Source organism: Colias eurytheme, chromosome 13 (genome assembly GCF_061535395.1).
Source record: "Colias eurytheme isolate Ceu_HAF_F1 chromosome 13, ilColEury1 Martin Lab GWU primary, whole genome shotgun sequence".
Classification (NCBI taxonomy): domain Eukaryota; kingdom Metazoa; phylum Arthropoda; class Insecta; order Lepidoptera; family Pieridae; genus Colias; species Colias eurytheme.
This window is the reverse complement of record NC_142992.1, coordinates 6272491-6289342: the sequence shown is the minus strand read 5'-3', so window position 1 is coordinate 6289342 and position 16852 is coordinate 6272491. Positions and strand designations below refer to the sequence as shown.

General features: G+C 36.5%; 1 protein-coding gene across 1 annotated transcript in view; it reads left to right on the top strand.

Moving 5' to 3' along the window:
- Positions 1-16278, top strand: part of sog (chordin short gastrulation) — a 54476-nt gene extending 38198 nt beyond the window's left edge. Inside the window, exons 4-17 of the mRNA XM_090108390.1 lie at positions 7594-7665; positions 7956-8218; positions 8514-8647; positions 10093-10366; positions 10670-10951; positions 11240-11414; positions 12025-12191; positions 12573-12782; positions 13144-13320; positions 13715-13835; positions 14245-14486; positions 14887-15066; positions 15412-15539; positions 16142-16278. Of these exons, the coding sequence (XP_089964516.1) occupies positions 7594-7665; positions 7956-8218; positions 8514-8647; positions 10093-10366; positions 10670-10951; positions 11240-11414; positions 12025-12191; positions 12573-12782; positions 13144-13320; positions 13715-13835; positions 14245-14486; positions 14887-15066; positions 15412-15537 (2423 nt within the window). The 3' untranslated portion in view covers positions 15538-15539; positions 16142-16278. The remainder of the gene's footprint in view (positions 1-7593; positions 7666-7955; positions 8219-8513; positions 8648-10092; positions 10367-10669; positions 10952-11239; positions 11415-12024; positions 12192-12572; positions 12783-13143; positions 13321-13714; positions 13836-14244; positions 14487-14886; positions 15067-15411; positions 15540-16141) is intronic.
- The last annotated feature ends 574 nt before the right edge of the window (positions 16279-16852 follow it).

Here is a 16852-nt window from a genome sequence, read left to right as displayed (position 1 = left end):
CATTTTCTTGAATTTCTTTAAAAACTTTAAAAAACGGTGTCATCCAGAAAATTTTTTTACCTAAGATGGGGCTGTATGACTTTCAAATAAAAAACCTAAACACACAACAAATCCTGTAAATCATTCATGGTATTCTGGATTCTATAAGAACTATTTCTTAGACCTAAGACCATGTAGCTCGAAGAAAAAGCTAACTAGCCTTCAAAACATTTAGAGCCGCCACATTTAGAGTTAATACAGATTTACACATACTTTATTAACACTTTAATATAGCTTTTGCATTGATTGCTCTAGTTCTGTTTTTAAACCTTCCCAACTTATGAAGACCTCTGTTTAAGCTTTTCTTGTTAATTATAATTCCTTATACGTAAATATGAATATTTCTATTTTCTATATTAACATTTTCTTTTTAAACTGTTCTTAAAAGCCGTTAATCTTAGATAAACTCTTTTATAAGCGCTACAGCTTTGTAGAGAATTATGATATTGCTAGGTAATGTTTTGCAAATATTTGTTTACAAACTTTATGATGTAAATTAAATTTGTGGAAAATTACTTCGTCAAGTGGATAAGCCATTCATATCACGATAGATCACTGTGATTGTGATTACAGTTTAACAATTTACTTGCATGACTGGGTTACTTTTCTTTCGGTATCTAAGTCACACAATCACAGGCTATGAAATTTATACTCATGAATGAAGTGTCGATAATAGTAGTAGTAATAATTCCTCTTATTTTTTATAACGTGGCTCGTGTCTGGAAGTTACAACGTATTGTGGTTAAGATTGCATTATCTATATACTTTTCTGTGGTTGTAATTATGTCCATTTCTAAAAATCGAAGCAAAGGTCAGGGATGAAGACCTTCAACCTTTGGTATCTTACAATTCATGGTCAGACTGGCGCCATAGCCCGGCGGCCACATGGCTTCCCCACAATGATCAGCATTCACAACCAATCCATGAACTGGGGCTTGGTATCTATTATTGTTTATTGCAATTAAAATTTTGTTCGTGCCGAGATCAAGGTTATAGATAGTTAACATTTACAGTTACTTGTTTATTCCTGTTTCCCCGTTTCAATCATCACGGAAGGGACGATATCCAATCGATTTATATCTTTAGTTGACGCGTCAAGTGACGTTGAATGAGCCGATGTAAAATTGTATCTACTGAGGATTTAGTAGTTTTCAATTAGGTAAATATATATCAGCGTTATTAGTTATACCATATTTTATCGATATGTTTTTAATGACTCAAATAAGTACCAAAGTTATAAAAATCCAATATTTTGCAATCTCTATGATTCGGATTTCACAATAATAAAGTGAGAGACATTAAAAAAACGAGAAAGCATTTAATTTTATTGTAAGATGAAACCATGATTAATAGACGTAATTAGTCCGATGGATGACGTGAGTTCATTCTAAAGGGCACCTTTTTATAAAGTGAATTATGCCGACGAAACAAAAAAGTAATTCCAGTAAGTACCTCTATATGGGGTAAATACATCATCGCGTTTTTTCCTTTATGATTGACTGGTTGAAATCCACAGCATCTTAGTTGTCAAAAAAGGATTATTTTTCTTCCTTCCTCGATTTAAATTCAGTATTTACTATGCCAAAATGAAAAGGAAGGAAATAGAAACGTTAAAATATAAATTGTCATTGTAGGTAATAATTACAGGATTTCTTCGGAAAAATAAAAAAATATATGATCTCGCTTTCAAATTAGTAAAAGTAGTTCATCAACGTCAAATCCTCATGTATTTGCGCACATATATTCTTGGATGTAATTATTTAATAAAGAATAATATACTTTAATCTTGATTCTACGACTACATTTCTTAGAAATCGTTTATCTGTTTCCATGTAGTTATTAATCACATTATATTTCTTGCTTTTCATTTTGATGTAGCAAATTATAATCACATACACAAGGATTTTTTCTTTTACGAAGATATTACTCATACCAAGTTGATATTTTCATATTTTAATCATTTATTTCATGTTGTTTTTCTAAAGATAATTGATACGATCAGTTGTATCTTTTCACTTTAAAAAGTTTTCTACAATTGTGTGTAGGAACGTTAGTCATTCGATATATACTTGTAGAGTGTATTCGACTTGTATATTCAGAACGGATCGCCTTTGATCTCAGTGCGCGTCCTCGCTGTTCGATTTACAATGTATTCACACATTAAAGGTAACATCTAGATAAATTGGCCGGCTGAAATAAACCTTAACGAACTAGAAGTAAAGACCAGACTTGATTGCTACCTTACTACATTTATATACCTTTACTCGTTGTCTACTTTGCAATTTGATATGTCATTCGCCAATAGACCTCGTTCACACCATTTTCTTTATTATCAGGCGATCGGCTGTTGTATTCGCATCGTGTTGTCGATACAAATACATTGTTAATTATATAGGTATCGTAATTTTGTACAGTTACTCAAATACTTTTTTAACTGAAATTAATAAATTATCAAGGTAACTTAGGATTTAATGTAATTTTTGTATTGCATTTATTTTCATGAATAGACATATTTTGCAAAATACCATGTAGGTATACCTAGATATAGCAATTTTTAGTTCAGATCTCATTGAGACAATTTTGCATTTTATTTCACTCACCTCACAATATAATGTTAAAAAATTCTTTAAAACAAATGAATTTTAAGGAAAATTAAATGAAATTGTTACCGCTAAGGTACTGGTAAAGCTATAAAGAGCTACCGATATAACTAAGAGCTTTCTTCAGAGACTACACGCACTTAGTTTAGTAATAAAAGAAAATGGCCCTCGGTTACCGAGACAACAACGGTTCCACTTGGCTCAAGGCTTGTAGGCGTTAAATGCAAATTGCTAGCGTTTCACCGAAGGACAATGCGGTCGAAGTGTTGCACGTCTTGTAAACAGCGCGGACGTGGTTTGTTGTTCTACTTTTTTGGGTAAGCGCTCTTCCGTAAACGGCGTTGCATAGGCAGCCGCAGAAATACCAGCGGCCGTACAATACCTCGTTCATTGCCACCTTACATGGAACACGCGGGCGTGAACATGGATTTTCTGATGTGGGTATATCTTTCGAAAGCACGTACTTACAACCGTTTTATTGAACATTGAATTTGCGCATTCGTCGGTATTGTACCTACCAACATGGTTTCCGCCCGCGGTACATGTAACGCGTGGGAGTATGTCGATCATTGCTGTCGCTCAAAAACGTGGGTCGCTCTGTGCGAATGCACAACGAACATTAGAGTGCGTTAATATTTTATTACACGAAAACATTAACATCAGCACATCCAGAGCATCGGGATGGAATTATATTTTATGGAAATGGACATTGAAACTGAGCCAACGTTCATTGCATTCTCATAGCGACAGATATGAGGGCGTGTGTGCAGACACGAACGCTGCGGCGTGCCTATCTACAACAATAAGACCGCGCCTTCCAACATTCTTCGCCATAATCACTGCAAAATATACGTTAGCTATAAATTAATGCAAGCCGACTGCAAACAAGCCGGTAATGCACACGCAATAAGCGTAGCCCATATCGTGTCATTGTTGACAGCTTCAATGAAATAACGCGCGGTTACAAATCACAATGCTTTGGTTGCAGTTACGTGGAATCCTTACAATTCACTGTGCCAATTAGACTTTGAGCTGAACTTTGTAAATTACGGCTGACAGTGATAATTATGTGTTAATAATATTCTGATTGTTTATGTTATGCGGAGGTATGTTCGTTATAACCAGTTTCAAATGTAAGTCAATTAAAAGTAATTGAATTAAAAATTTACATGCCATCTAGATACAATTGCATATTGATAATAGGCAAGGTATAATGCATTCTTTTTTACGTTTAGAAACAAACAACGGGTCAAGTTGCTGATAAGTTGGTACAATTTTTAACTGGGTAGATTAGTTACGAGACTAAAAATTTATATATATATATATAGTGTAATTTTTTACTGCTGCGAAACATCTTGTTTCCATAGAAATTTCCTTTGATACGCGATAGTCTATTTTTGAACCCTAGAGGCATAAGGTAATTTCTGCAAATCCAAACTGCATATTACTTTATGTATATAATATGACTTATACCTACTCTTTACTCATAAATTGTTTAAGTAAAAAACAATGAGTATCTGCTCTGAATGGAAACAATACAATTATTGTATCTTCAGTTTGCATTGTGAACGCATTTAGGTCAAGCGTTTAATAATTGAGATTTATTGATAATAATGCTTTATAAGAGAAATGTTATCGAGAAAGTATTTCAAAACATTTTTAGTATGTAAAGTAACATTATAGTAGAGCCATTTTAATAGGCAACATTTGACAGTTCAACAAAATTCAACAACGTAACCTAGTAACCACGACATAGAATAACATGATAGTTCGTTTTGTTAGAACTGCACATTTGTTTAACTTTTTTCAATTACGATTACATATTTATAATAATAATGACCGATACCAGTAATTTTAGGATTTGATTTTACCGATAAACCATTCTAAACATAATAAACAATTTCTGATTTAAAGAACTGACGTCGCTCCAATTTTGTGTCAATAAACCTTTTTTCTTTTTAAATACCAGAGACGTTACTCTAAAAATCGAAATCTGACATCTAGAATCGAATGCATTGATTACTTGGGAATAAAAATTAATTGACATGTGTTTCAAGTTCGATTGACAAATGTTTCAAGTCCGTATCGATTAATTCACTTTAATCGATGTTTTTAAGCAGGTTACCACCCTATGAAGATAAAATTGATAGACGTCAAATGTTGCCTATTAAATTGGCTCTACTATAATTAATACCTTGTCATTTCTTTAAAAATATTCAAAACCATTTTTTGACTTTAATTAATTCTACCCCCACAATAATTCAATTATTATTACCTAGTATATATTTGCTATGACGAATGACGCATAGAGTGTATTCCATGCCAATCATTTTCCTCCCAAAATAACTTTAATAGAAATAATATAGATATTAGCTTATTTTTTATAACCCAACTGTTTTGCTAAGCCAAAAGGATACACGGTATTATTAATTTAATGTTATGAATAAATTTAATAACCTATACACGAATTTTATTGTTAGTAAGTTCTGCTATTCCCTTTTGTCTTTATTTCACGAATGCGACTTCTTATCACATCAAAAAGGGTTATAATATTATTTTCAAATGTCTCTTCAGAAAACATCCGAAAGACGAACACAAACATCGGACACTGTACACATGCCAAGGCGCTTTCCAATTTCATTGCATTTTTGACGTTCATATCCAATGCCGAGGCCTTGCTATAAATATTACAATTAGCTTAGTTACGACACACTAAGATAAAAATGTATCATAAACTTTTGAACAAGATTAAACGTCAGTTGTCAATTTTGTTTCGGTTTTTATAAAGTTAAACGATAAAATTCTCTTTACTTAGTGTTATCTTTTAACTTATATGATTTAGTGTGTTGTTAAAAAGGCGTGATGTAGATTCACGAGATTTACACCAACAATGTAAGATTGAGGATTAGTTATCAGTATGACAGAGCTGAATCTTGGTATACATTCTTGGAATTGCGAATAGCACCCATAACGTAAGAGACTGGCTTTTTTTACACATTACTCTAGAATGAATTATGTATTATCGTAAGTGTCGTGTATGCCGGTCTATTCATGGTATCGGTCGTCAATACGGCGCCGGGTTACATCATACGATTGGAAAACTCGCCGCGTCGAAGAGGCCCAAAGACGTTAGACCGCGACTGGACTGGGAATGAACTCGTCTCCGCTCTAGTCACGTCACGTCTGTACACTCAAGGCTGCTTTCAAAAGTTTAAATTTACGTTAAATGACATTAACGAGTGGAAACGTTCTGTGACACCTTGAGTGGAGTGGATTTTCTCCGTCTATTGTGTGTGTGAATGCGCATAAATATTCATTGCGCACACAAACGCAAAGTGCGGCGCCGCGCCGTGTCGCGCTCGGTCGAGTCAAAGGTGTCGGCTCGGCGCCGTCGCTCACATCTCAAACCGTTCAGAAAAGAAGAATGTAGAGTACCGACGCCTATCATCCGATACCTCATTGCATATCTTGAAATTTCATCCCCCATTTGAACAGCTATTCTAACAAAAAAAAAAAAAACATAATATCCTTGCATAGAAAGCTGTAGTTGAAACTAAAAATTAAAATGAAGGATATGAAATCTACTATATTATGAACACAAGAATACTATGAGTAATACGTATAGGACGCATATTGTGACGTTGTATTGGCGCCACTTCGTTATAAATCTGAGCATGTCTTAAACATTAAATGAATACACAGATTGTTATAAATATATTGGCGCCACCCTGCACTAGTAAATCATAATCTGCCTCGAGATTTGATTGCGCAAACAAGTCCACTCGTAATAATGTTTACCAAAGTTAGTGTGGAAATTGCTTGTTTAACACATCACAGAGGGCATAATCAGGTACGATAAGAGGATTTACTGCGTCTATAATTTATAGCCAAAGATGCAACGTATCTATCCTTATTCAGAAGTGTGTCGTAGAGATAGCAGTGTTTAAGCAAGGCGTGAAACCGTATTTATTAGAATTAATAAATTATTTATTATGCCGACTGGCTGTAACTGCTTCTGGATAAATTTATAAAGACAATAAATTCAAATTGTAGCATTTATATTTGAGCAGTAGTTATTTAAGGCACTTTCGGATCAATGGTAGGCTTATAATAAATTTGATAATGTTGTAATTTATCCACAAAATAATCGTTTCTATATGTGTACAACAATTTTCATACTGTATGACATAATATAAGAAGTACAATAAGTTGTACAATAGAGGAGCGCTTGGCCACAATCTTGCCTGATGGTAAGCTGAGATGTGGCCTAAGATGGAGCGCGCTTCCCTAAAATGTACCTGTTCACTCTCCTATTGAAGACCTCCAAATTGTACTCGTCGGGGAACACATTTTAGTCGATTGTGTTTGAAAAGTATAAAGTAACTAATTATAATTTATGCGTCATTGAAATATTATATATTATTACTAATAAATTATTTTTTATACTCGCAAGCGATTGATATGAAGCAATGATTGAGGTGAATGCCATGAATTAATGAAAAGTATATGAATGCTGTATTTTTATAAGAAAGCGATGTAGAATATTAATTTTTATGTCGCCGTCTAGACGTCAGATGATTCTGATACGATTGAATGAAACTTCATCCAATCAAACAGAACAGTGAGGTCAGGAAGGTCTCACCAATCGGCCCCTATTCTTCTCGCAGACTTTAGTCAATTAACTGAAAGATCTTGTTTTCTAAGCCTTTTGGTTTGCTTTATGTGTGCCAAAGAAAGCACTTACAATGTAAAGTAAAATTCTTAGGCAAATGCAATAAATATTAATGAAAGATTAGATAAATCTATTCAGAGCAAATGCACGTATGCACTAATTAATTTATTACCTCCATCCATATCAGTTGGCTTGAGTATTCATGGCAATATTACCTTGATTAATTTACTTGTTTGTAGTCTGCTTGATTATTATTAAATCAATGTTGGTGTTTTGTTTTAGCTCCCGATATTGTCCAAGAAGATAGTCCTACCATCGTAATTGGACAAGAAGAAGAAGAATTGAGCATGAAACGTACGTATTTACTCAAGTTTTCATATGCCTAAGTATATCTATCTGTTTTGGTAGGTATGAATCATATTACTTTAAATAGCAATGCAGTAAATTACTATTTCTATTTGATAGATTATTATCTATTATTTCTGGGATATTGTTTTATCTTTTCTAGTTATCATTCGATTCTAATGATTATTTTATCAATAACCAAATTCCCACTGTTGATTCATCATTCTATTTCTGCAAATATTTAGTTTTGTTTCTATGCGAGCTGTTTGTAAGACATATTATTTCAAAATGCATTACAGATTTTGGGGCACTCTTAACGGGTAGGTCCCCTCTCTGCATTCGGCGCGATGACATGACAGGCGTGCCTGTAGCGGCTGGGGTTGCTACAGCCCGCTTCACGTTTCGACGCCGCCATCTCTTCTGGTCTGTCCTATTGGGACCGTCTATGGCCAATCAGCCGAGAGCTCTGGCCTTTTTGGATAGAGGAGGACGTATGCTTTTGGAGCACCCTTTGAAGAAGTCGCCGGGTATACATGCTACTTATGAAGATAAAACGGATAAGGTAAGTTTGAGTTGAGTCAAAAAGCTTTTAAGTTTCTGATCTATAGAAATAGCTTAGCATTTGTTTTATTTCCATTAACATATTTTTTTCTTCTTTATGTATCCCCTCAATTTACAGTAACAATGTTTTTGTTTCGCTTCATTATCCAGTCTTCTTTTTCATAGTTCCATTAAATTTTGTTTTTTTCATTTTGGTATTACAATATTATCTAAGGTGTGACTTATCCTTTCTTTTCTGTATAAAATATGCTAATTGGTCATTAAACATTATTATACTAAGTATATACCTTTTCTAGCTATGTGGTGTGTGGCGCAGAGTACCACGAGAGTACAAGCGCTTGTTAAGAGAAGGCTCTCTCTACGTGGCCCTCATATGGGGAGATGAGAGGAATAATTCTATGGATAGTGCGCTCAGTGGGCGGATTAGCAGGTAAGAGAAATATTTATTTTGTTTATTTGTGCTAATAGAAAAGACTGAACCATTGAACTATCCAAGGTTTAAGCCTTGGATAGCCTACGACTCTATGACATTAACTACAACATCTTATTTCGTTTGAACCTCTTGTATTTTGTGTTTTTTATACAAAATCTATAACTATATTTTCACAAAATGAAAACATCATTATTATAATATAATCAGCAACTAGTAAATACCTCAGGGCTTTATCGCGCGCTAAAGATTTAAATTGTGTTAAATTTAGAGTCTATATATTCAAGTCTTGTAAGAGCCGAGAGTATAGTCGTAAAGTAGAGTTTATATGAGCGCTTTCATGAAGCGTAATGCAGCTTTATATGCAGCAATGTTTCCGATGCATTACAATTGCTTGCGATACCGGCGTATGGCCCATTTGCACCTAAGCCGCTATTCCTTTAATATAATTCTGTGAAATATTGCTGTATGGTAATGAAGCTAGAATGGATTCACTTCGATACTGTGTTATTAGTGAATGCGTATGGGCGCTTAAAACTACATTAAACCAGTCGGGAAGTGCGCATACAATTAACTGAAATCGGACTCTAATCTTCTTTTGCAGCTTTCAAACACTATTCATACAAATTAACTTTACTATCCGGGTTTCTTAGTGTCATGTTTTTAAGTAGAATTGAACTTTATAAGAGACAAAGTATCTGATCTGTTAGCATTTATCTCAATATTTCTCTTTTTTTCATCAGTTAAAATGGTATCGTACCTAAAGTTTATTTTTACGTAGGTATTATTTATTTATTTATTTTTATAGGGTTATACAATGGAAATGTATTCTAGCTAGAATGAAATTAGCATCTGAATCAAAATATCAAACTAGGTAACTTACATCATGTTGATAAATAGGCGCAATCAGAACCCAATTCCGATGCAGAAGAATTAACCTTGCAATATTGTTTCAAGGATATTGCTACGAGCCTCATTGTTCGTATTAAATTAACCGTATGATTAATAACGGAAACTCACTTGGCTTCATTAGCAGTTAGTCTAGACGAAGCTATTTATTTTACAAATATTTACAGTGGAAATTCACTCAAGTGGAACCTCGTTAATTAATTCCTATCATTATTCATGGGATATACCTCCATCAAATTGTTTGATGTTTTTCCTAGTATTAGATATTTAACTAGACTTCCAACTTTTATTTTTAAATAATTTATTGCAATTCCATACTGTGGTGTGCATTCCATATAACGTATTCTCTAATATTTTGTGTGTAATCACAGGTGTAATTAAAAAATTTCGCTTCAAAAATATTAATTTATCGATTCACCCGTTATCAATAAAACTACTTCGAAAGGATTTTCGTTTATCTACCGATGTATATTAGAAGTAAAATTAGTTAACAATTAACTTGAAGTATAAATTACACAATCAAAATCATTTCACAGATACCCAGCACTATCAACAGAGATGTTCACATCTCTCCTCGAGCCCGAACACGCGCCGCTATCCATTGGTAACGGCGCGTGCGACGACTACCGCGTGCCGGGACAGGAGGAGGGCTGGTGGGGCGGTACTGCTGTAGTCACAGGCGCGGCTGGAGCTGCTCCTAGCCTGCACCTAGCGATTGTGTTCAATGGGGTGTTCAAACCCGGCTCGAGGGAACAGGCGATACGTGTTCTGCTGACTCTACCGGAGAAGAACCAGACTATCATTGATGAGGTGAGTTTGGTGGACATGTACTGAACTGGCGTGGCGGAAGTGGCGCCTTGATTGTATTTGACCTTTGTCTTTGTATAACGCTGTGTCTTTCACAATATCAACGTTTCTTTACGTTACAACGTTACGTTTCTTTAATTTTATATGTATTATGTATGCTATCAATCAAATCTTTTTGATTTTCCTATCAAAAATTACTATAATTTCTCAATCAAAATGCACCTTACTATAAGTGCTGTTTATGATAGGCGTAAAATTAAAAAGATTTCACTGTCAAAAACTTTTGTCTACCAATTCGCCTTCCAGATCCAGAAAATGAACAAGCCAAGCTACGAGTTCAACGTCATAGAAGTGTCCACACCAGTATCTGCAGCGGAGTTAAGATCGTTAGCCAGAGGCAGGCTATTACTCTCAGTAGAAAGTCTGAATAGTCCGGAACGTCGTATATCAGGAGCGGTGCGACAACGTGCGGCGTGTGAAGTGTTCCACGCACCACTGATAGCTGAGAGATTACCTGCTGCGCCTGTACCAGAAGGATTGGCATTGCTGTATATTGACAAGGAAGGTTCCCTGGTGTATGATATACAAGTAAGTTTCAATAGTAATTGGGCGGTTAAAATCTTTAGCTTAGGAAAGGCAAAAGTTAGTTCTCTCAGTGGAAAGTCTTCATCGTGCGTCGTGTCTACAATAAGTGATTTTTCCTGACTTCAGCCATAATGCGCTATATATTTTTTTATAAAATCTATTATTTATAAAATCTGAAAAAATACTGATCCTTGATTACAATTTGAAGTTAATGTTTTCTCTATGAAGGCGCGGTATTGCGCATTTAATATGTAGAAAAAAATAATTCAAAGTCATATTGCTATTTTACAGATAGACAATCTCGGCCTCACAGATCCAAAGATAACTCTTGTAGAAGAGCAAGGAAAACGTCATTCTCAAGTTGAAATATTGGATACTCGGATGGGAGTACTGGCTCGACCAAGTGCTAGAATATTCCCTCCGCTTTATGAGGACCAACTTGCAGTACATATTGGATCTGATACTGGTAAGTTATTGTATAATAGTATCATAATTGGATAATATTATAGTCGTGATTCGCATTTCATTAAAATTATCAATCATATCAATATCAATAAAATGTAATAAATTAATGTTAATGTAATGCATTTTTATACATAATATGCTATTGTTATTTTTTTATTGTATTTTTTATTAGTAATTAAGTAAGTACATACGTAACAAATCTCACTTCGTATAGCTGTTTGTGCTTTTCGCATTCGTCTATTTTCTTTCATACTTTTTTTTTCGTTTAATAAGACTTATAAAATTGTATAATTTTATCTGCTGATAACACATTTACTACTGTATTAAGAATTTTTATTGCTCTGCTCAGTGTCTATATCATCTATATAATATTAGGTATTCTGTTTAGCAATTTACCTTTTACCAGCTATAACAATTTCACGTTCACGTGTTTTTTTCATCTAATGTTTTGTTTTTTCTCTCTTCTATCTTTGAAAGAAAAAGAAAGAAAATAAATTTATTGCAAAAAACACAGCCAACAACATTACAAAATTTATCTTAAGATTAGCAAACGGATACAGCGATCTTTCATCATCATTAGCCATTTTACTTATCATTATTATTTTATCTAGGTCCACCTCTCCTCCGAGGACGACTGCTCTCCCGTTCTCTACCAGATGCTGCGGGATCTGGACCAGCGCTACTGCGGAGGACTGATGCTCGTCTTCCACCTTCTGCTACACCAGTAGCTGGGTTAGCCTGGGTATCTGTGGATGCATTGTGTGGGATTAATTATGAAGTGAGTGACTTTTGAATATTTACTTAATTTGGAGTTTGCCTAATCTCTGTGAATAGCCTTTGTGCTATTTTTAAGTATACGTTTATCACTGTGTCCTTTTTCATCAGGAGAACTGAATATCCATCCAACAAACTTAATAGAAGTCTGTCACTTTGAGATTTAAAAAAAGATTGGACACTTACGTGACACGTATGATAAATGAAAATTTAATCTGAAAATTTCCCGACCAAAAAATTTGTGATAACAAACGACTTTATTTTGATTGTAAAATACATATTATGTTGAAAGAGAATTTGGATATATCGAAAGATGACATATTATAACGTTAACGATCATTAAATGCGAAAAATGAGTCAATTCAACCCCAATACTTTATTTCAGGTGTTCGTAAACGGTTACAATAGCGCCTGGTCATCTTGGCTCGAAGGTCACGCTATCGGCAGTACTGGACCTCGAGCACTTTCAGGCTCTGAAGGGTCTATCCTGGAGCCGAGTCCCTCAGAACTTGCGGCTTTACACGCTGGTGCTGCCTACTTGAATATACGGGCTGCGGATAATGGCACTGAGTTTATGCGCACGCGGTTACCTCAGGTGAGGGAAATGTTCTACGTCTAAAAAAAAATAGTTGTACATCTTTTAGATGTCGCATAAATATTATAAATGCTTTTTTGTAAGTGATTATTTTTATGGCTACTAAGTTCACTTCTTTTAACTTTATATTAACCTTTATTAAACGTTGATTACGATTGATAAGACCAAAAATTTTAAACAAAAATATTTTTTTCATGCTTCAAGATGTTTATGATGAGGTGAGTTAATTTTTTGTAGCTATTAAAAATCTTGATCTGTGCGATGTACTATTTATAGCAGTATCGCGAAGCGAATATATTTTACGAAAAAAAAAAAATACAAACTACCCACAATAATGTTCACACTTGAACATTTTTTCTAGATAAGCGTGCCACCATCATGTCTGCCGTCCGTCCCGTACACAGTGGACAACGAGCTGAGCGCCAACTACCCGCCCACACACGTCAACGTGCCGCCCGACAACTCGCTATCCAATACTGCTTCCTGCTTCTACGCGGGACGCTCCTATGAGGACGGCGCGCAATGGATGGCGACTGAGGTAGGGTACTTGATGTAGTGGTAGGAGTCGTGATAGTTGGTTTTAATTTGAATCATGACACTGATTTGAACCATTTTGAACTGAAATTATTGCTTTTGTTCTCATACGTATAGCCGTTTCCGAAAAGTCTCTGTAATTGTGAAAAAAAAAAACCTTTTTGAAGTGAAACTTCTTACGGTGCGTTGAGAGTAACATTTCAAGGTCGCGTCATGGCAATACCGCCACGTCATGTAGTAAGACGACGATTTTGGTATCTTTGAATCTTGCCAAAAAAGTTTTCTGACACGTGTGCTCGTCCCTTTTGGTATCTTTGAATCTTGGCATAAAAGTTTCACTTCTGACACGTGTCGACCCACCCGCTTTTTTTGTATTAATATATGTTGTTTGTCCCCAGTCGTGCCACATGTGCGGGTGCGTGCAGGGCGCGCTGCGCTGCGACCCGGTGCGCTGCCCGCCCGCGCCCTGCGCCGCGCCCACGCTGCTGCCGCCCGGCCAGTGCTGCCCCATCTGCACCAGTGAGTTACGCTTTATTAGTTAGTTGTGCTGCATCAATACACGAGGGTGCACTCGGGACGCTTCTAACGTTGCTGTATGCACACGTATCGGCACACTCGTCGTGATGTTTCTTTGCGTACTGCGTGCGTTAGAAGTGACGTTTCTGGGTGCTGAACGCTCGCTTGAACGCGCGCTAGTAGGTACGTTTCTACTCGATGTTGCGCTGTTTGACGCTTCTATGCGTGTTGTACAGTTGTGAAGAGATTTCCAAAAGGGACATAATTACTGATGAACTTTCATAATCTCCAGTTAAAACCCTAAAAAAAGATATGAAAAAAAAATCCCTAAATAAAACAAACAACCAGACCTCACAACATCATATATTATTACTTGTAATTTCCTATCTTACATTAAACCACCACCTTCCAGACTCAACAACAGCTGTCTGGAACGAATCCCACGGCTGCCACCTAGCGGGGCAGTACCACGCGCCGGGCTCCTCGTGGCACCCGTACCTCGTGCCCGGCGGGTACGACACGTGCGCGGTCTGCACGTGCGAGTTCGCGACGCGGCAGGTCAAGTGTCCCCGGGTCAAGTGTCCCCCGCTGCGGTGTGCGGAGAAGGACGCGTATCGACCGGATAAGAAGTCCTGTTGTAGGGTCTGTCCTGAGGTAAGAATTGAATTATCACTATTTTGGTTGCCGCAAATTTATGAAGAGTAGCTTCACCAGATGTTTATTAAATGTGACTTTTTGGGTCCTGTTTTATCGCTTTAAAATTTTTCTTTTTTATTTTATACGACTTAGACTTTTTTGCTGACAAATAAGCGAAACAACCGATTTTAGAAGTAGTGAAACTAGTTATCATTAGCCCATTAGGTATTAAAATAAGCTTATATGAATCCGTGCATTAATAATATTTTAAGAATATTTTTTTTTTGTAAAAGTGTCAATTATTAAATATGTATTTATTTGATCTCCTTTTTGAAAATAATATACTTATTTCGTCCACTTATAAACCCTCCAGGTAGCAAAACTTGACTTAACTATCATACAAACATTGAATCCCCAGGTGAAAGCAAAGAAAGCGGAAGAAGAAACGCCCAAAGACCAAGGCGCGCCGCGCACTGCGGAGGAGATCCTGGCGGAGGGCGGCTGCAAGTTCCCCGACGGGCCGCTGCCCAACGGCAAGGAGGTGCACCCCTCCATACACTCGCACGGCGAGCAGCGCTGCGTCACCTGCCGCTGCAAGGTGACAAACATTACTATGTATTCATATATTATGTATCAATGTGGCTATTGGTCCTTCGAGTCCCACCCTTTTACTGTCCACTATCCAATAAGTCAATTTAATTTAGAATAAAAAAGTTAATTCAGCTCGAATCGATAATTTTAAATCACTCCGATTCTATCGTACGAAATTGACTATTTTTCAAAAATTATTTATTTTCTTTAAAAATGTCTATTGACTTTTTAAACCTATGTAATCTTGCTCGTAAGCATGTAGTTTCATGAAATTTGTGCATTCATAAAAAATTTAAAATTTGCATGTCGTATTATATAGTACGCTCAATATTTAACCAACTGTTGTATCCAGGACGGCGAAGTGACGTGCGTCCGCAAGCGCTGCAACCGCGCGGCGTGCGCGCGGCGGCGGCGCGGCGACGCGTGCTGCGCATGTGCACGACACCGCCGCCAGCGCGCGCCGCGCCCGCCCAGCTGAGCGTGAGTACACCACTATATATATATATCACAATATATACCACTGGACGTATCGGGCTGAAATTTGGCATGCAGGTAGATGTTAGGACGTAGACATCCGCTAAGAAAGGATTTCCCGAAATTCTTGCGGGAACGGGGAAAAACGGGTTGCACGTACAAAGTCGTGGGCGGAAGCCTAGTACTCACATATAGTCAACTAGCTGCACCTGTGTGGCTTCACTCCCGTTGGTCCTAGGGTGATGATATTTAGCCTATAACCTTCCTCGGTGAATGGGCTATCCGACACCGAAAGAATTTTTCAAATCGGACCAGCAGTTCCTGAGATTAGCGGTTCAAACAAACAAACTCTCCAACTTTATAATATTAGTATAGATAAGACACACTTTGGTTATAAAATAGTTTCACCATTTACAGCCAGTTCGGAAATTCGTTTCCTCTATTCTAATTTTACGTAATATTTGTATCGTAATCATAATCCCAAAGTATTGCCCTGTAAGGTCAACTGGTAAACACTAACGTGATGCGTAATTAAGCACCACGTAACTATTAGTAACTACATTTTCAACTTATGAACTGTATTAATTAATAATCATGTACTTTTACAGGCCGGGCGTCACACTCTCAAGTCTCACTGTCAAGTGGTTTTAATAGTAGTGCTGGTCTACGTGGATATATGCAACGCGTGCAACGCTGTATACAACAAGTATGAACTTAGTGATAGTCTACATGGACTCTTGGGCGACACGCTCTTATCAACTGGTGTTAAGAATAGTGCTAGTGTACATGGACTCTTACCACGCGTACTGACGCAACACACGCGACAAGTTCTACTAACGCTTGTTTACGCGGGCCTTTATTAAAATTCAATAACATTGTTGTTCAAGTGTACGATACTTAGCACGCGCCACTCGATAAAGGTAACATTCTACTTTCGCTATTTTGTACAAAGTTGCGTGAGCGTGAGCAAGTGTGCGCGTACCTTTATATGCGTGTATTAAGCACTAGTTGGAGCTGTGTTGTGATCAGTGATTGCGGAACATTCGAGTGCCTTATATCTAATGCGAACAGTTAGACTGGCGCCCGTAGCCTTGAGCTGTAGCTACAGTAGTACTCGAAGATATTTCCTAGACGATCCAACTGAGAATGGGAGCGATATAGCGCCATATTGAGACGTCACTGTTGTTAATTCAAACCAATTAAAACTTTTGTATGTACATCTTATGTGAAAATCAGACAAAATAAAAAAATCGTTTTTGATATGCAAAAAGGTTTCTAGCAAATAGTATATTTCTATAATTATTAATGACATTTGACAC